We start from the raw sequence: 19,871 nt of genomic DNA on the forward strand, positions 1-19,871 counted from the left end.
AACACAGAGCCTTGAAGCTCTATTTGGTGGCACAGGCCTGTATCACAGCTACTCAGAAGCCTAAAGGGCCAGGCCTCCGAGCTTAAGGCCTTACTGGGCTTCAGGGGAAGTCTGGGGTTGTTTTGGGCGACTGAGTGTGATTCTGTCTCAAAATCAAAATTAAAAAGGCGGCTTTGGATACAGGTCACGGTGGAGCACTTGCTTTGCATGCTAGAGAGAGACCTCAGCACTGCAAGGCCAAGGGGTTTATCAGGCGGAGGAGTGCCTGCCCTAGTTGGTGTTCTAGCGCAGTGACGAGACACAGGAAAGCATTTAATTGGGGTTGGCTTACAGTTTAAAAGGTTTAGTACACCATCATCCTGATGGGAAGCATGGCGGCACAGAGGCAGAAAATGGTGCGGAGAAGTTGCTGAGAGCTACCTCCTGATCCAAGAGACTGAGCTCGCCATGGACTGTTGAAAGCTCAAAGCCCATCCTTCCTCCAACAAGCCTACTCTTCCTAATCCTCTCAAATACTGACACTCCCTAGTGACCAAGCATTCACGTCTATGAGCCAGTGGGAGCTGTTTGTCCTCAAGCCACCATGGCCTGCCATAGGCCTGTAATTCCAGGGCTTGGAAGGTGGATGAAAGCTAAAAGATCTAGTGCTTGACCTAGGTGACTCGAGAACTTGTTCCAAAAAAGCAAAATCAAGGATAAAATAAATAATAAAGGCTTCGAATAGACTTTGAAGTCCAGTCAAACAGTTGCTCTTTCAAACTGAAGTGAGTAAGTGGTCTTCGAAGAATTGGAATCTATCATTTCAATTGTCTCCTAAGGCTTGGGAGCAAAGAATCTTGGGTAAGGGATAAGAGTAACCTTTGTTCCGTTCGTTGTTTGCACAGTATAAAGGCTCTATGAAAGAGGACCCAGAATCTACAGCATTTCAGAAGTTGACCTTGATCTGTATAATAGGAAAACCAGCCTCAAAATATCCAAAGGAAACAGACATACAACTCACACAAATGATGCTATCATTTCTTGAAAAAAAAAATTATATGGCTTTAAACCTTAGTCTTTATGCTTTACAGTAACCATAACAACAAAAGACCTGAAGTCAGCAGAAGTATTTCAGTCTCGAGGATTAAATTAACAGTTTCACCAGTTTGTGGCCATGACAATTAAACATATTAACAATAGCACTGAATATTTAATGCTACCATAGCTTTCTATGGATAGTAACTGAAGTGGTGGAATGCAGCAGGCAAATAGGAAGAGAAACCTTTTGAACAACAAACAAGCTCTTAATTTCCACTGACATGAGCCAGCTTCAGGTGTCACTTGTTGGTAGGTGGGGTGACTTGAAAGAGAAGAACCCTAGCCTGGTTTCTCATCCTGGCACTACAGTTTTGTTCTCATTCATCTTTCTGCCTGACTTACCAACACAACAAGAAACCTTCCCACTACAGTCTCATGCAATCTATAGATGGCACCAGCCGTAAGCAAATAATTGTCTTTCTGCGATCTAGAGAAGCTTTGCCTATGGCCCTGGGTTGAGGAGCTGACTTATAAAGCTAAGAGTCATGGCATGATTCTCTGATAGACCTACAAACATCACAATGAAAAATGTTGAGATGCATATGTATGTGTACGTTATATATTATGTATATGATATGTATATGTATATATATGTACATACATACACATACATATATAGCATGCTGTGCTCTAACCAGGCTTATGGAGCAAATGCTGGTAGAATTTGAATTTTAAAAACTGACTAATGTGGGCTGGAGATGTAGTGTGACTGGTAGAGTACTTACCTAGCACAGAGAAAACTCCAAGTTGGATTTTTTTCAGCATGGTACAAATACAGGGGGTAACACAAAACTTTAACCCTAGCATTGTACAGGTGGAGGCCGGAGGAAGGAAGATCTAAAGTTCCAGGTCAACCTCTCCTACATAGTAAGTTCCAGGCCAGGCTGGGCTACATAAGACCCTGTCTCAAAAAATGAAAACCATAAATAATTAAAAGCAAGTAACTTTTCTACTTTGCTTTAAGATTCTGACTTATAATCCTCCCTTGTAGAAATCCAAGATGAAATGAAACTTAAGCATAGGAGTCACAGGTATTTGACAAATTTTAACTCCGTGCTCAAGTAGACCCAGAAAGGATTGTTTTTGAGGTCACAGTACTTCTCCCATTCTGTCAGACTGACTCTGCCCAGGCAGATGGGGGAGAATAGTTACTAAAGAGATGGCCTAACCATTGTGGAGATGAGGATCCAATGGGGGTTTTCTCTGTGCTAGGCAAACACACTACCAAACATACTACCCAAGTTAATTGTTCTTCAACAATTGTTTTTAAGTCCAAATTCTGCCAGCATTTGTGCCAGAAGCCTAGTTAGAATGCAACATGACGTGAACGCGCAAAACACCTCATTGACATGCTTATAGGTGTCCCATAGAATCGTGCAGCAGACTGTCAGCCTTGACACATCTTAAAAATACATTGTCGGGCGAGTTAGCTACTATGTAACATAATCTGTCTCTTTTCCATGTCTTTATTTGCTCATTTACTGATACTAGTACAAATTAATTTGTATGTACTTTATAGCTCAGGTTCTAATCCAATTTACTCTGTAGCTCAAACAGTATCAGTTTGGGGGGGTCTCTGTCTCTTTCTCTCTCACCCTTGCAGTGCTTTGGAACATTAAATTACCCTCACAAAGTGAGTTGGATTTACTGAATTTATACTTTCCAAACAATTTTTTAAAATCTATTCTAAATCTATTACGTGTGTGCTGTGGTGAGACACACATGCCACAATGTGGTGTGTGTGTGTGTGTGTGTGTGTGTGTGTGTGTGTGTGTGTGGTGTGCACAGAGATCATGAGGCAAGCCTGGGGAATTGGTTCTCTCAAATGCTTTCACCTGGTGGGCTATCTAACTGATTCTCCCCAAAGTTTCTTAAACTTTTCTTCCAAATAAGACCTTTCTCCTCTGCATTTCTTCCCCTATGCCACACATATATTGTAGAATTTCTAGAATTTTAGTTGTTTGCTTTGTCACCGTTCTTTCCTAATTTGTTAGTGCTTTTATATTTTAACAAGAATGGATTTTTTTTTAATTTATGCATTTAACCCACAACTCCCCTGTCAAATAGTGTATTCCTGGTAATATATTGTTCTTAATGAAATAATTATGTTTTCATAGTTGGTCTTTATCAACATGTCCTTCATTCTTGTTCTTAAAAAGTAGTGAGTAGGCCAGAGATTGCTAAAACCTGACAACATAAGTCCACCCTTAGAACCCCTGGAGGAAGAAGAGAACCTATTTCTAAAGGTTGATCTCTGAACTCCACACCAATGCCTTGGTGTGTGCATAGATAGTCCTTTATCTCATAATAATAAATAATACCATTTTAAAAGTGGTATTCTAAATTGCCTAGATCAATGGTTCTCAACCAGCAGGTCGAACAACCTTTTCACAAGGGTCACATTTCAAATTTCCTGAATATCAGATATTTACATTATAATTTGTAATGTTAGGAAAAGTACACTTAACAAGTAGCAATGAAAATAATGTTACAGTTGGGGTCGCCACAACATGAGGGGATACATTAAAAGGTCCCAGCATGAGAAAAGTTGAAAAGCACTGATCTAGATAGAGAATTCTGTGTTGAAAATATTACTTTATGTTCCTAAGCTTATGCTGAGAACTCTAAATATGAACATGATTCTTTTTTTCTTATATGCAATAGCTTTTACCCTTTAAAAGCTCTGTCTCCCGGGCGGTGGTGGCGCTCGCCTTTAATCCCAGCATTCGGGAAGCAGAGGCAGGCAGATTTCTGAGTTAGAGGCCAGCCTGGTCTACAGAGTGAGTTCCAGGACAGCCAGGGCTAAACAGAGAAACCCTGTCTTGAAAAACAAAACAAACAAACAAAAAAGCTCTGTCTCTGTCTCCCAACCCCTGCCTGACCTCTGTCTCCCAACCCATGCCTGACATTTATAATTCTATTTAAACAGTTTTTATCTAGGGGAAAAAAAAAAGCCCTGTGGTAAAGCCTTAATATTATTTCTTCAAAAATTTCTCTCCAACATGCTCATAGTGCACAGACATTCCTGTAGGCAAAATATCTGTACACAAAATAAATGAATTAATTGATTACATTTGCTTCCTTAATTGACTTTTCTCCCTTCTGAGATTCTAAATCCATGACTACTGTGTGTTATTTTTTAATATTTATTTCCTATTACCATCTATTTGTAAATCTTCATGAGGTGTATTTTCTTGGTATTCTAATTTACTAGCTTGTTCTTGGCACCCAACCTAGCACAATTTTATTTTGCTCATTTTATTTTTGTTAATTTCTAGGAGGAGTTTTTTTTTTTTCCTTCTTTATAATGGATGACTGCTTTACGTTTCCAGTGTTTTTCGCTTGTCACTCTTGGCACCTTTACCCGTCTTATCCTAACTGATTCTCTCCATAAAAAGTAGTGCTGCTTGCATCTCTAGAGGGTCTCTGCTTCCTTCAGTGAGCTGTTCCCTGAGGTCATATATCACCTTGACTGTGAGTACAAATTAGAAGGAGCAGAACATTTTCTCTCTGTGGGTTCTAAGACGCCAGGCTTTCTTCCAACTGCCCCTCCCTAATGGAAGGTATTTCCTAAATCCCGTATATCCACGGGCACACAGGGACCAAACTATTTTCCTTTCTAGGAATTCTCTCCTAGGTTTCTTTCACTTTGGAGAACCTTTTAGCTTCCCTCCTTTCTCATCTGCCAACTCCAAGGTAGGATTTGAGGAAGGGTTTGTTACATTCAGATGACACAATAAATAATTCTGCAGCAGCCATGAGAGGATCACCTACATACCAAGGGGCTCCCTGGGTAGTTAAGGATTGAATAGAAGTCTCTGGGATACCCCAGAACTGCAAACTGCCACCTAAATACTTAGCATGTTAATATTATGTAGTCTCACTTACTGTTTACATTTTCAAATTAGTTCATGATTCATTATACAAATGAAGGTACTTTATTTCTCTTACTTACTACGTTTTTTAAAGCGTAAGATGAATTGATAGGGTCTGTAACTCATTTTCCCTGTTACTTTTTCATTCCATTAAAAAAATCTTAGGAACATTCATGTTAGGCAGATCTCAATCTTGCACAATCTTCAAGAATTTTAGGGGCTTGGGTCCTTCAAACAACGTGTAGAAAGCAAATGCCACGTAGTGTATCATTCCTGGCCAACAGGGGGATTGAATATATATCAAAATCGATTTGAGATCCCTCCTAGGTGAGGAAAGCTCATGCAAGAGAAGCAAACAGATGCTCATTTTAAAAGTTATTTGAGAAAACCATCCTTCCATCCACCTATCCAACCATCCGTCCGTCTATCCGTTATTTCCTGAGAGCCCATACAGAAGCTCATGATGTTTTGTCTTGCTTGCAAGGTCTAAAATTATAAGTAGAAAGTAGATACTTAAAGAAATATGTATAGGTCAAGACAGTGTTTGTAAACTTCTAACTTTAAGGTCTCTAGTGAGAAAAACTCTATCTAGATTTTCCATTGGAATTACCAAGATAAACCTAATAACTTTGCAAATGTTTCCTCATAGTTGATCTATTATCTACTGTTTGTGCTAATCTCATCTTGTCTACTAACTCCTGAATGAAAAAGGGAAGGAACCATTCCAATCTGACAGAGAATGAAGTTACACTCTGCAACACAGACTAATTTGTTTATTAGGGTACGTTCTGTGAGTCAAGGAGAGAACTTTTTGGCAAATAAATAAATAAATAAATAATCAAACAAACTGAGACCATAGGAGGTCAGAGAGAGGAAGGGAAGTCTTTGCATAGTTCTAAAGGAACAGAAGGTGGCAGCAGTAGGCAGCAGTAGGCAGCGTGGATTCTCAGCAGAAATGCAGCACTTGCAAGAACAGGGGACAGAAGGCTTCGAGAAAGAGGAGAAGGTGAGCAGGTGACTACCTATTTCTTTGTCACTGACTGTGGTGCGGAACATTAGTCCTCTCTACCAGGGGGCACTCACTAAATAGCATCTTACATGATCTGCCTGGGCATCCCGTACCCCGTCATGCCCGCCTGGGAGGCACCCTTGTTGCTGCCCATCTGCAGGCCTATGACATTCTGTCCCTGGCGAAGTTGCTCCTCTGAAAATCCTCTCCGATTCTGCTGGGCTTTCCTGGATGGAAAGAGTGGGATGGAATTAGCTCATGTGACCATTGCAAATCCTTCTCAAGATAGGGTTACACAGGTTCTATCTGAGGCAATCAAACACACCAGTAGACTGTCCTGGCCTACAACTCTACTATGAGCTATGGCCCACCATGAGCAATGGACTACTCTGAGCTATGGCTGATAAGTACATACAGCTTTCCTATCCCTTAGGAACCAAGACAATTCTGAGAATTTCTCACAAAAATGAATGAATGAATGAATGAATGAATGAATAAATAAATACATAAATACATAAATACATAAATACATAAGAGGAGAATCCATGGCTGGCTGCCCTTCTGGAAAACCCTCCTTCAGCTTCCCTCTGCCCCCTGTAGGCTACCTCAGCCTTCATTTCCTCACCTCCTCAGATACCTCCTCTCACAAAACTAACTCCTCTTACAAAACATGTCATAAGTCCCATTCTACCCTTCCCATACAGGACCAAAGACTGATCTCTGTTTTGCTGCCCAATCAATTTAGAAATTTTCAAGGAACAATTTGTATTTCCTCATCAGAGAATGCCAAATTTTGTTAAGAAGCTGAATTGTAAATAACTTTGGACCATGGTGGATCATTTAAATAATTCTGAGACTAAGACCAGGATTTTGATGAGTTTCCAGGAAAATTTTAGGTCAAGGCCATGTAAAGGACATAAGCTAGGTCCTTCTATATTTTCTCCAGGATGAGAAAAAAAAAAACACTAGAAAGATGAATAAAGTGAATTACCCAGTAGCTGCTACTAGCACCCCTTTCATCTGCCACTAAAGTCCTCAGTTTGCACATGTCTGTCTCTGTTCTCACTGCCAAAAAGATCACTTAAGGAAAATGTTCTAAAAGGCCCTTTCAGTAGACTGAAATAATCATATAATTCATCATCCAGACCAGGACTCTTTTGAGAGGCAAAGAGGAAGCCATTAGTCAACTTGCTGGGTAATAGTTATAAACTGAGATGGTACTTGGCAGAGAGACATATTTAATCTTCATTAGGTGCATCAAAGAAAATTTAAAAGATGAAGGAAGAAGGAAAGGAACAGGGAAAGGGAATGCAGGAAACTAACAGGAAAACCCAAGAACCTCTGCTTCAGTTGGGTGTCGTCAAGAACAAGCTTCAGTCTTCCTTGCTCAGTAGGCCTTGTGGCATGTCTTCATTTACTTCTCTGTAGACAGCATCTGGTCGCTAAGGGGTCAGGCCCTCCCTCTGCCCTTCTATGGGAGGCAGAGAATGACCTACCTGTGAAACCAGGATGGCTCTCCCCTGTAGCAGCCATCATCCTTGGTAACTGCAACGCTGCCCAGAGCCATCAGAGTCCTCTGCACAGCTGCCATGTCCTTCCCTGGAATTCAGTTAAGAGATGAGAGCCAAGTGTGTCAGGGACAGGAATTTTGAAAGGAGGAACTGTAACCAAGGCTATGGATGAGTACAATCAAGAGAGAATCACTAACACTCCCGGAGTGACCCTGGTGTAAAACCCATCCCCAACCCTGTTAATTATTGTATTTATACCACAGGGCCCTTCTCATTGGAGGGTATGTGTAATGAACATTCCAAATGTTTACAGCTCACATACAGCTCCAACTCAGGTCTTGGCCTGGCCCTCATGGCTTCAGCAAGCTATGTGATCTGATCAGGAGGTCCTGGGTGATGGCCTGCAGAAGAGCACTTTCCTCATGAGTGGACAGAGAATGAGAAATTGCACAGATTGGCTGCTTATAGTCATTTGGCTTCAGACCCCAGGGGGCTTCACTCTTTATTCTATCTGAGTTAGCAGGTCTAAAATCATCCATGTTCATCAAATTGAGTATGCATGCGGCACTCTGGTCCACAGGCAAACAGAGAAAGCAAATCACCACAGAGAGCACTCAAGACACAAGTGACAGCCCTCTATTATGTGATGCATGAAAGGAACTAATGGAGACAATAAATCACTGGTCCATGCGTGTGGGAGAGAGAGCAGAGCGGGTGGTGGTGGTGGTGATGGGATAGGCTTGCATAAGGAGTGGAGACATGGTCATAAGATTGCCCAGTCGCCCCTTCAAATCAGCCAGCTCCTTCCATCTTCTCTCCTGTCCTCCTTTTCAAATGACTGGCAAGTCTCATACTTAGAGAAGGTGCTACCTGTGTGGGTAGGCTGCAACTTAGAAACTGGTCAAAGGTCTGTGCAAAGCAGGAATGGAGGGCTGCAAACATGGAAAGACATCAAAGAGAAGGAAAAGAGGAGGAAGAGGAGGAGAAGGAGGAGAAAGAGGGTGAAGAGGAGGAGAGGAGGAGAGGAAGAGAGGAGAGACAGACAGAGACAGAAACAGAAACACAGAGAAAGACAGAGATAGAGATGCACAGAAAGAGACAGAGAATCAGAAAGACAGAGAGATAGAGAACACTGAAAGACAGAGAGAGAAAGACATAGAGAGAGACAGAGAAAGAGAGAGACAGAGAGTGAGAGAGAGAAAGGAGGGGCAGGCTAGTGGGAGAAAGGTAAGAGCAAAATTCGAAGGCTCTAGTCAGACCCAGTGAGCCATCTGTGGTTTTAGCACGCTTCCTCCAGCTCAGCCACTGGGGAATACAGATTTACAGCGGAAAGGGCAGACAGAGTGGGAGAATGGAGCATGAACTGTAATGAAATCAACAATTACAGCCTTCAAGGAAGTCCTGTTCAGGATGCTCATGTCCGTCCCCCATGAGCTCCCCTGCCCCATAGTCCAGCACTCACTACAAGGATGATTGCCTGCAGTTTGTGGAGGTAAGGATGGCTAATAGGAGTGGGGAATTTGCTGTTGATTGAGATTCTCTCACACTGAAAGACGCGCTGAGGACCAGTTTCCATAGAAGCTGGAAGGGGATAGGTACAAGAAACACAAAGAATCTGGAGAAAAAATGCAGAGATAGCTGTTAGAACAAGTTTCCTCTTCCACTGATGAAACACCTTTCTGTAATTTGTCACTATATAATAGGCTGCTTTTTAAAATGCACTTGTAGTAATGGCATTCAAAAAGACATGGTGGGTGTGCTCTTACATAGGGAGCTATTAAAGAGAACCTAGAAGAAAATGAATAAGTACAGGAAGTCTTAGCTAGAATCTGCCAATCAGCTCAGCTTTTACACAGAGCAGGAGGAATATAATTTTGATAGCAGGAAGGAGTGGGTCTGACATGTACAGGATCTGGGGCAATATGGAAGGACACTCAGCAAGTCACCCATAAACACTGCCTTGAAGAAAGAGGTGAAGCACAAGCTTTGTTCCACCACAGTGCAGGCCTCCTTCACAAATAGCTGGCTAATGTGAGCACACATAAACTCAGAAAGAATTGAGCTTCAGGCAAGGATTGGGGATCCAAGAACCTAGAAAAATAAAATCAACGCTACCCACCCTCCTGTCAGTACAGCAGACCTGGAAGTGCCTGTACAACTGAGCTAGACACATCATAGGGAAGGAGGTGTTATCTGACAAGAACAAACTAGAAAGTTTGTTTTCTAAGGAAAGGTTCCAAGGGAAGAGATTTAATGTAAACTAATGAGCTAGATGCCTTAATCCCATGGGATCTTAACATTACAGAGTGGTGATCAATCTCCATCTGTGGACAGCAAGACTAATCAAGGAGATTTGCTAGCACCCTCAAAGTCACACAGCAAGTAAACTGGAGCCCAGCTCAGGCTTCTGTTGGACAGCCACTCCACCTCCGTACCCCTCCCCCTTGCAAAATGGGAAGGGAACCATGGTCCTTGGCAGGAACCAGTGATAAAAGATAACCAGAAGAGTAATGCCATTGTGAACATAGGGAATCTAAGTCTGGACATTGATCTTGGGTACTATAGGATTAAGGACACCAACCACCAAAGTGGATATTTTTGTCTGAAATAACTTTTCTATGTCTTCATCCAAAGAACTTAAAAAAATATTTGGAGTCTATATGCTAATCAAATTAATCACCAAGATTCCAAACAATTCAGTAACCAGAAATCATCTGTCTTAGCCAGCTCACAGCTGGTCCATTTTCTCATCATGTCTGATATGTTTTCTAGTAGAGACTTTCGTGAAGAATTCCAGAATTCTTGGATTGATTAGATGGGAAAGGGAGCCCTTGTTCAAACTGGCCTCTTTTCAGATTAGAAACTGAGACCAAGTGAGTAGTGTTACATGGAAGGGCAGGTGGCAGGAACTGGGGCCACTTGTAGAACCTGATTTCTGTCAGCAGACATGAAATATGTAAATGTATTAAGAAACAGTGAGGTCAAGAATGATCTGTTCAGTGTGCTGGGTATAAAATAACAAGAGCTAAACTGCTGGGTCATGGCCAATCACCTGCCCAGTTAAGGCAGCTTACAAAATGATGCAAGTACAAAAATGGCCATTACAGCTTGATTCAAAGCACATCCCCAAGCTTTGTTGTCTATTTATGGGAGTGGGCAGAGGGGGCATCTCTCCAAATTTAGTATATGAATATTGATTTTTTCCCATAAAAAAAATTGATTTGGAAGGTCCTAAGAGTCTACATTACAATAAACTAAGCTTGGTAAATAATCTACAGGTGATTCAAACCATCAGTCTGAGAAACACAGTTTAGCTGGTGACTCCCAGGTAGCCTGACTATCAGACTGACCTAAGTAGCCTAAATATCCAGATTCTGGGGTAATCTCCCATGACAATCCTTACGTAGCAGATGGACATGGACGCTTCACTCTGAACTTTTGAACCTATTATTTTTTAACATCATAATGTTTGACACGTGCTAAGAATTATGTAAAATTTGTTAAGGATTAACTTCATCCTTTGGAGACATCTTCTTCCAATAAATCAAGTGAATAAAGCTGATCAGTAGAAGCACTTTGTTTGATGCAAACTGGAAGTCTGCCTGCCTAGAAGCACTTTGCTTCCTGAAAGCCATGCTGGACACTTTGGCAAATGCTTATGACTCTAAAAGTACTTCTGCTCAACACCGTTCTCCCAAGAAAATAAAGAAATACAACCCTATTAGGCAGAATATTCCAATGCTGACCATTTTTCCAAATGCAAGCATAGCATGAAGGAGACAGTCCTGGTGATGACCTAAGAGTACGCTACTGGCCATGAGAATGAGAGTGACACAGGAAGAAGAAGCCAAGCTTGTTCTAAGAGGCCATCTGGATTCTTCTATTTCTTTATCACGAGAAGTTAATATCAGACTTGATGTTTAAAAAAAAAAAAACAGAGCTAATAGACTCCGAACAGATAACACACTGTTTCACTCCAACTATGTGACATCTTAGAAAGGGCAAAACCAGGGAGACAGTAGGAAAACCAATGATCACTGGGGAAGATGATGGAAAAGGATAAAGTGATGGTCCACAGAATATTTTTAATGTATGGATTGTAGGCTGCATGATGCTATTACACATTTGTCCAAACTCATAGACTGTACACCAGCAAGGGTGAGCTCTTCTATAGAGTGTGGGCCTTCAATGATAACAATGCATCAGTCAAGGCTTAAGACTCATAAGCTCTGTACCACTCACATGACCAGGATAGTATGGGGAGATTATGTGTGCATCTGCCATGTAGGCGCTATCTGTACCTTCCTCTTAATTGAACTGCCAATCCAAATTGAACAACAAACTCTTAAGAAAAAGGAGTTGATTGGATGATTGACAGCTTGTGCTGTGTCATCCAGCAAGCCTTTTCAGTGTCAGGCAGTGGTGGGCACGTAAATGCAACAATGAGGAGTCACTGTTGCCCTGCTTTCTAGCCTTACCTAACCCCTTCTTTGTTTCTTCTTAAAGCAGGCCTCACACTGTAGCCCAAACAGACCTTGAACTTATGAAGATCCTCCTGCCTCAGCCTCCTAAGTGCCACTATACCCACTATGTACTGTAATGCTCTATTTATCACAAGGAACAGCACCTCCAAAATAGCCATACACCCCAAACTACTAAACAACAAGCCTTGGAGAATGGAGCTCAGAGTTCTGCCTTGGAATGTCCCAACTCTGGAGGAGCATTAGAGCTTATCAAATTTGAGTCTTACATAAAGACACTCTAATGAGCAGTTTATCCTCTTAAATTTACGTTCAAGATTCTTACCTATACCTTACGTAGGTCTGCATGGGGTCTTTTGTATATCTATCATAGCTGTCAGCTTAGTATCTTTATGGGGCTCCTGACTGGGAGAATGAGTGGGTCTCTGACTCTTGTGCCTGCTTTTGGGACTCTTTTCCTCCTGTTGGGTTTCTATGTCCAACTTCAGCATGAAAAGTTTTTCCTCCATCTTATTATAATTTATTTTGTCATGTTTCGTTGTTAGCTTTTAGAAGCCTATGCTTTTCTAGTGAGAGACAGAAAGGGAGTAGATCTGGAGGGGAAGAAAGGTAGGGAGAAACTAGGAGGAGTAGAGGGGAAGGAAACTACAGTTGGAATATATTGTATGAGAAAATAATCTATTTTCAGTAAAAAAGAAATCAGAACTAAGAGGATAAAGGGATAAACAGAGGTAATGGAACACTAAAAGTCAGTCTTAAATTATTTGTTTCATAACTACTATTTTTCATTGTTTTCGACCCAGCTTGGGACTCTTACAAAGTGTGTGTGTGTGTGTGTGTGTGTGTGTGTGTGTGTTTTAGTACATACACCACAGAGAAAGCAAACTGTAAAAGAAAAATCAATTCCCGATGTCCTTGAGAAAATATTGCTACAGTCTAGAGAGAAATGTCAGAAGGCAGACTGAGTGTTCTCTCTGGGTTTTGTTTTTGTTGCTTGCTTTCTGGCCAGAGGGAAGAGAAATTGTAAGATACTGGCCCTCAAGGTGGGGCTCCCATGCCCACAGAAGCAGCATCACATACAAATTGGTAAGAAATACAAACTCTTGGGGCTGGTTGCAGACTTAACATGTCAGAAATGTGCCTGTCAGTGATATCACATGGCTGTGATGCATGCTGGTGTTTGACAATCATGGCAAAAGGAAAAGCTCACAAAACACGGTTGTCAGCAGCCCTTCGGAGTAAATGCAGCTGCATGGGGAAAGGCACGTGGAGGAGCAGGCCTTTGTGATGGTCGTACCAGTACCTTGCAGTATCCCCGAATCATCTCAGGTTAGGCGAAGTACATTTTCAGTGCCTGCCGTTGAGGAAAAGCACATGTAGTGACACCTCCTGAGAGGCCCTGCCTTTCCCTGTAAACAACACCTTCTAGATTCCGAGGATCAGCAGAAAAGAACAGACATCACAAAGCCACGCATCCATTATCCTGCACACTGCAACCGGTGAGAAGAATAGTCGGGTTGATGGCTCTTTGAGTACTGTCTGCTCTGACATTTGAGAATTTCTTAACATTTGACACTAAGTGGTTCTACAAAGAGGCCCCAAAGGTCACTGCTGGTGAGTTGATGGTGGTAGAAGAAAAGTCAGAATTGATTAGGCAACTAGGAATCATATATCGGGCTGGAGACTTAATGTGTTTGCTCCATACAACACTTCTAGGGGTTGGGGCTGCCAGACCGATGCACAGAAGAGAACCCAGGCTCCAGGCAGCTGAACACCATAAACAGAGTCACACAACCAGGATGCACTGGAAAGCAGGGTTTCAATGCAACTACTCTAAAAGCCCATGCTGTTAACATTCTACCAAGCTCTCCTGGGTCTGAAATTGGCAATGCAATGTATCAGAGGGAAAGATGACAAAGTCAATGAGTGAAAAAGTCAATAAAGTCACCTGTATGAATGGCTGAGAAGGTGAAGGTCATCCTGGCAGCCCTATTAGCTGGTAAATGTCTCGATTAATCAAGTCTACCTTTTTAAGAAGAATCTGTGCCTTTCCAGTCCCTGTCCCTTCTGTTAGTTTTAGAAAGGGCAGGCTAGGGACAATATTTACAGTGTAACTTAACAGACACCATCTGAGCATCTTTGACACATCACCTCCTTTGTTCCCAGATCAATTCTATGAAATAGGTTTGATTATTCCCACTTGATGCAGGGGAAGTTCAAGGCATAGACATTTTAACTGATAAGTGATAGATAACACACAGGTTTGGTCTAGGCTCTCTATTTTCTGCCTGGGGAGCCTGCCCTCCACTGCACCTCCCAAGATACTTGCTGCAGTCTTTCTGACCAAACCTCAGACCAGACTACTCACTTTCTCTTGTGTGGTTTCTTCCTCTTACACACATGCACGTGTGGGTTATCGTTGCTCCCTTTCTCCGGTCTCTCCTTTAGTATGCATAGCAAAGATGTTGCAGGCTTGCCTGGAGTGTTCTGGCCTCTGAGTCAGTGGAGACAGCCCCACCCCTGGCCTTTAAAGGCGTCTGTGACAAATGTAAAAGGAACCTGCCAGATCATTTACCTTTTCCTCCTCATAGGGGAACACTTCTCCACTTCCCTTCCCTCCTTTTCAATGGTTCTTGCTTTTGCCCATCACCACCTCTGATGGTCACTCTGGCCCTTCCCCAACAGGCTTTTGTCTGAGTATCTGTCTCTATGATCAAGCTGTCATATGGGTTTCTTTTGGAAGAATCTTGTATCCTTATTCCCCCTAGGTCTCTTCCAAACAATGTATTGGGTGATGGGTGCTTCTGGGGCCCTGCCTACATGAGTAATTGAAGCCGAAACGAGAAGGCATTTGGCAAACCTGGGTCCCTGCAGCTTTACTGGTCAGCAATACAGAAGCAGCTTGGAAAGGCACTGGACCACAGTGAGCAAACAGAGCCATACTTAGGAAGCACATGCCAAGCAAAGGAAATGGGGTACTGAGAGCAGTCAAGCATAAAGGACCTACAAAGGAGAAAGAGCAATGTCTAGGAAAGGGGGTGGGGGCCTACAGCAAGCACAGGCTCCACAAATATGGTGCAGGGAATCCTGGATTAGCAGCAGTAACTGAAATGGGAGGGCAGGATTGCATCCCCAGTCGGGAGTAGAGTTGTAGAGGAATGTGATAATCTATGCAAATGGCGAGTCTGATGTCTGATATCTACATGATACAGAGTGTATACATCCTTACACAGACCTGTCACATAAACACATGCCAACCCTGCCCTGTGATTACAGTTTAGTCATCCTCCAATATGAACAGCTGCTGGAGGAGGGACCAGAGCCTCCTATGCTCAGTCCTGAGATCTATGCCACCAATGCCATCCCACCCACTCCTCTTTTCAAAGCAACCTGCTTTCTGCTCCTACGTTCTGCAGTATGATAAACAGTTCTAGTCTGGGCTTCAGACAAAGGTCCTGGGAAACGTCAAGTCTAAGCCACCTTCTTTAATCTCAGCCCTCCCTGGGGCTTCCAGGAAGTCCTTTGGACACTCATCTAAGTGTCTGCTTCCCTGTTCTTAGGTCTCTGGCCCATCCATACATTTTGTGCACTTCACCTAGTGTGTCTCCTTATTTCCTTTAAAGTCCTGTGCCTCTGCTTTGGGGATGGTGCAGGGTATAGGGAATGATGACTTTTATCGTCTGTCTGGCTTTCTAGAAGCACTATCATATTCAGGGAGAAACCTCTGGTTGCCCCAGTCATACTTATGCACCCTAGCTTTCTTCTTCCTCCAGGGGGATCTCACACACAGGCTTCGGCAGGAGTGTAGAGCTCCACAGTTTGCTCACCCAGAATTACTGCTCCTTCCCTCTCTTCTTGTTTTGAATATCCTCTCTCCCCAGGCATAAAGCTCCTCTCCATGGTGTTTGGGGAAATGGGAAAGGGAGTAAAGCTGGCCCTTCAGTGATGTAGATGAGAAGGTAACCTCTAGACCCATCTCCCACACACCGCCATTGTCCTGCTTCTTACATACTCCCTGCACTAGGTTGCTCACCAGGGTTTCTCTCATGTGCTCTAACACTCTACTGGTTTCCCATAGCTTAGATTCCTCCTCCTCCGTTCTCTTCTGCCTCCCTGGCATCAATAGTTAGTCACTGCTATGACTCAACAGCACATCCATGGTATAGACAAAGAGAGAGAGCTAAGGCCCCTGGCCAAAGAATGCTGTGGTCTGTTGAGCACCCCCTTGTGCTTTGGCGATAGAGCCTAGGGCAGAGTTTCAGGTCTGAGAGGTTATGAGCTCTCTGGCAGACACACATAACCAAGGGCAGGCAGGTGTCACTGTCTGTGGGATGGGGAGGTTGAAAATATTTCCTTCATAGTTCAGTGAGAAGAACTGTGCTCTTATCTCTGTGCTGCTAATGATGGAGAACATTGGGGAAAAGAAACTGTTACTATCTGTGGCAAGTCACCATAATTTTGACCTGGAAATCAAGCCTCAGTGAGGACATCCCATGGAGAATTAGAGGAAGATGTCTACGAGGACTAATGCCATGCCCAGCATGGTTAGATACCTGAGTTTCTGAGATCAATCCCCTGGCCTTTTCAGGTCAGAACTACTTACCCATGGAAGAAGCGTAAAACAGGAGCTGTCTGTGAATAGAGGCTTAAGGTAATGACCCTTAGAATACCCCACACCTCTTGATCAAAGTAGCATTATTCCACTATCACTGTCAGCAGAGCCATTTGGGTCACCACCCAGGAGATCCTGTTGGTTGCACTGTGATGACAGCCAGTGACCAATGAGCATGTCAATCAATCTGGCAGTTAGACAGTTGGTCTACTCTGTGCCTCAGGCAGGACTAGTCATGGCTGTATGGACAAATATGCACATTGTCACTCAAAGGGACTTGAAGCCTTATGACTATTGATCACTCAAATTCTCCAGCAATATCTTCATTCCACATCATTTTCCCCAATAGTGGTGGATTTCTATCTATAGATGTCCAGAGGTAAGATCCAATCTAAATAGCTTTGTGAGATTCTTCTCACTGAGTCAATTCACAAATGCGAAGGCAAAGTCATTTAGCAGTCTCCCCGAGCAGAATACTCATCTAGAAGATAGAGTCACCATGCTCTAGATAATTGTTTTAACAGAAAGATGGAGTGCTATTTTTTTTCCCTCAGATTGAATGACAGAGGAGCACCAGATGGCTTTGTCTGTAAGCTCCAGGGCTCGTGAGTCAGGGGAACACTAGCTCACTCCTGCCTCCTCTCTCTTCCACTAAGTGTGATTTGTTATGGAAGGCCAACTAGAGGAAAAGACATCCGTGTAACCAGCTTCCTTCTTCTCTGTGGACCCTTCCACTCACACACTTAGCCACTAGTTTGCTGAGGTTCTTGCCATAGCCTCAATATGTGTCCTTCTGTACGACAGGACCCCTACCTTTAAAGCATCACAGACAGGAAGGCCAACACTGTCCCTGGGATGACAGCTGAGAAGGCACTTCCCCTCCCCCAAGCAGCACAGGGATGCCCTATGTAAGTGGCCTTTACAAATAGAGGACAGAAAAAAAAAAAAAAAAAAGAGGTACTGGAACAGGAGTCCAGGGGAAACAGACCTAAAGACAGAAGGGCAATTTACCTTCCCATAGATCCACTGTTTGGAAAATGTCAGTGGTCCTGACACCATAGACCTCGGCAGCTTTCAGGAACTGAGAGATTTGCTCCATCTGCTTAAAAGCCATCTTTGACTCTGAGATCTTGGGGATGGGTTCTTGTCCTGGTGGATATAAACTGTTTATCAGCTTGCACAGGACCTAAAGGGAGTGTGGGGACAGAGGATTAGTGTTTCCCTTTGCAATTAATGTCACAGGTCAGAAGTGAATGGTGCATCTACACACACACACACACACACACACACACAGAGAGAGAGAGAGAGAGAGAGAGAGAGAGAGAGAGAGAGAGAGAGAGAGAGAGAGAAGAGACCCCAGGGAGCCCATTCCCAGACAGTAGCTGACCATAATCTTGCAGCCGGAACTCAGTTCCCTCCTTGAAAATGATGCTGGATGATGAGGACATGATCTCACATTCTTAATGGAGGATGCGTTGGAGGCTCAGGGGGAAACGGGAGGATTCTGATCTGCTCTCTGGGATCTGCTGTCTTCACTAACTCATCCTATGTTAAGTTTGTGATGTGTCAAAGAATTGAAATGGGTCTTCTCACATACTCTTAGAAGCAAAGCCCTAGGATGCCCAACAAATCAGTGGGATAGCAGTTATGTAACAGTAAATCACAGCTTGCCAGAGAAAATGGGCTTCTTTGACTCAGCTGAGCTGTCTGTCCTGGAACCCAAACACACAGTATCTGGGCAGAACGGGCACTTACCACATAAGGATTCCCTTCCCGTTCAGGGAAGCTGATCTGCTCAAGAGATCCTGAGCATCTCCAAAGGATACAGCTTCCCTGGAGGATGACAAGTTGGCTAGCCTGACCCCCTTCCTTTGTTTCCCCATGTAACCAGCTGGTTCCCTGGGGGGTAAGAACAGCCCAGGAAGGCTGAGGAGATCACACAGCAGCGCTTAGCCCTACTCTGAATGGAAACATCAAAAGGACTCCAATTTTGCTTACAGCTCAGAAGGAAGCCTGATGCTCAGATGGGTGGAGAATCCTCTAAACTAGCTAGGGAATTGTGCAGAGAGCCCTCAGAATTACAGCCAGCCCTGGAGAAATAAAGGCATGTTCATCTCTCCCGGTGAGACCCAGACCTTGGCAACAGAGGATCTCCCCGGGGCCTCACACGGAAAGAAAAGGCCCTAGAAGGACGTCCCTGCCCAGCGCCCCAACATCCAATATCTCTGCCCGCCTTACCGTCCCGTCCATCAACCATTTCTGAAAATGGGCCCTGCCCGGGGGCGGGTGCTCTATATCCTCAGCACACTGCAGGATGATCCAGTCCACCAGTTTGTTCTCCAGATCCGCGTCATACTTCTGCTCAATCTTCTCCTGCACCTCTCGGCTTAAGCCATAGCTCGGACCCCTGTTAGCCATCTCTGGAAGAGAAGAGAGGACACGCGCGGCATCCACACAATAGCAGCCACAGGAGCCCGCGGGTTTCCTGAGAACCCGGCTGGGATGTGGCAAGGAGGCCGAACCCAGCAGCAGCAAAGCGGGCAGAAAGCCGGGCGTGGTTTAAATCAAGGAGCCAATGAAGCCAATGGGGTTTCACCTACAAACGCGAAAGAAAAGCGCAGCCACGCGCCATGGACTCTAGAATAAAGCCCCGGCCGGCCCATGGGGGTGGGGGAGGGAGGGCTGGAACCCCCCTCTCAATCCTGCCTGTCAGGCAGATCGGATGATGTACGTGGACTCACTCGTGAGCCTAAACCCCCAGGCAGACGGTGGGGGGTGGGCGAAGGTTGCTTGCTTCCGTTCTCAGCAGCACTTTGCTAGAGATTCCCAGAGCAGGTAATTAACAGGCGGGAGAAAGGATGTCTCAACATTCGGCCGCTGATGGCGCGAGGAGCCTGGAAGCAAGGCGCCCTGATTTAATTTTCTCACGGCTGAGGAGGGTCAAACCAGGGCTGTTGCTAAGAGCCCTCCAAAACCAGCCCTCTCCTAGTCAGGCCAGCCCGCCTGCCTCCCGCCGGGAGCTCCTTTCTCTGCCGCACAATCCTTTCTTCTCCTCTGGGGAACCCAGCTTTGTATCCGAGGCCCCACACAGCTGCCCGAGGGGACTTGGGCCTCTGGGAGTGTCTATTTTGCTAAGTGCCCATCTGCCAGGAATGGCCAAACCACTTTAACCTTGCACTGAAGTGACAGTTGTTACAGGACAGGATGGGGTGGGGGTTGGAGGGGGACACTGAAAGCTGCAACCATTTACTTAAGCTGTCAACCCAGTTTCATCCAGAAACTTGCAACCCGTAGAAAACCTCCGTG

At 44.1% G+C, this 19,871-nt stretch overlaps 1 protein-coding gene across 1 annotated transcript; it reads right to left on the reverse strand.

Moving 5' to 3' along the window:
* Positions 1-5,705: 5,705 nt before the first annotated feature.
* Positions 5,706-19,606, reverse strand: Tagln3 (transgelin 3). Its single transcript, XM_031364004.1, has 4 exons — positions 18,804-19,606; positions 17,577-17,751; positions 7,458-7,560; positions 5,706-6,188 (listed from the first exon to the last, which is right to left on the reverse strand). Exons 1-4 carry the CDS (start codon positions 18,981-18,983, stop codon positions 6,047-6,049), a joined length of 600 nt encoding a protein of 199 aa, XP_031219864.1. The 5' UTR covers positions 18,984-19,606; the 3' UTR covers positions 5,706-6,046.
* Positions 19,607-19,871: the final 265 nt, after the last annotated feature.

The sequence above is a fragment of the Mastomys coucha genome, unplaced genomic scaffold (assembly GCF_008632895.1).
Source record: "Mastomys coucha isolate ucsf_1 unplaced genomic scaffold, UCSF_Mcou_1 pScaffold12, whole genome shotgun sequence".
Lineage (NCBI taxonomy): Eukaryota > Metazoa > Chordata > Mammalia > Rodentia > Muridae > Mastomys > Mastomys coucha.

Excerpts from the sequence above, each read along its gene's own strand:
- Tagln3 (XM_031364004.1), bottom strand. The coding sequence starts at position 18,983 with ATGGCTAACAGGGGTCCGAGCTATGGCTTAAGCCGAGAGGTGCAGGAG. Across the intron at positions 7,561-17,576 it reads AACAGTGGATCTATGGGAAG|GGAAGGACATGGCAGCTGTG; the intron begins GTAAATTGCCCT and ends ACTGAATTCCAG. Across the intron at positions 6,189-7,457 it reads GAGCCATCCTGGTTTCACAG|GAAAGCCCAGCAGAATCGGA; the intron begins GTAGGTCATTCT and ends CTTTCCATCCAG.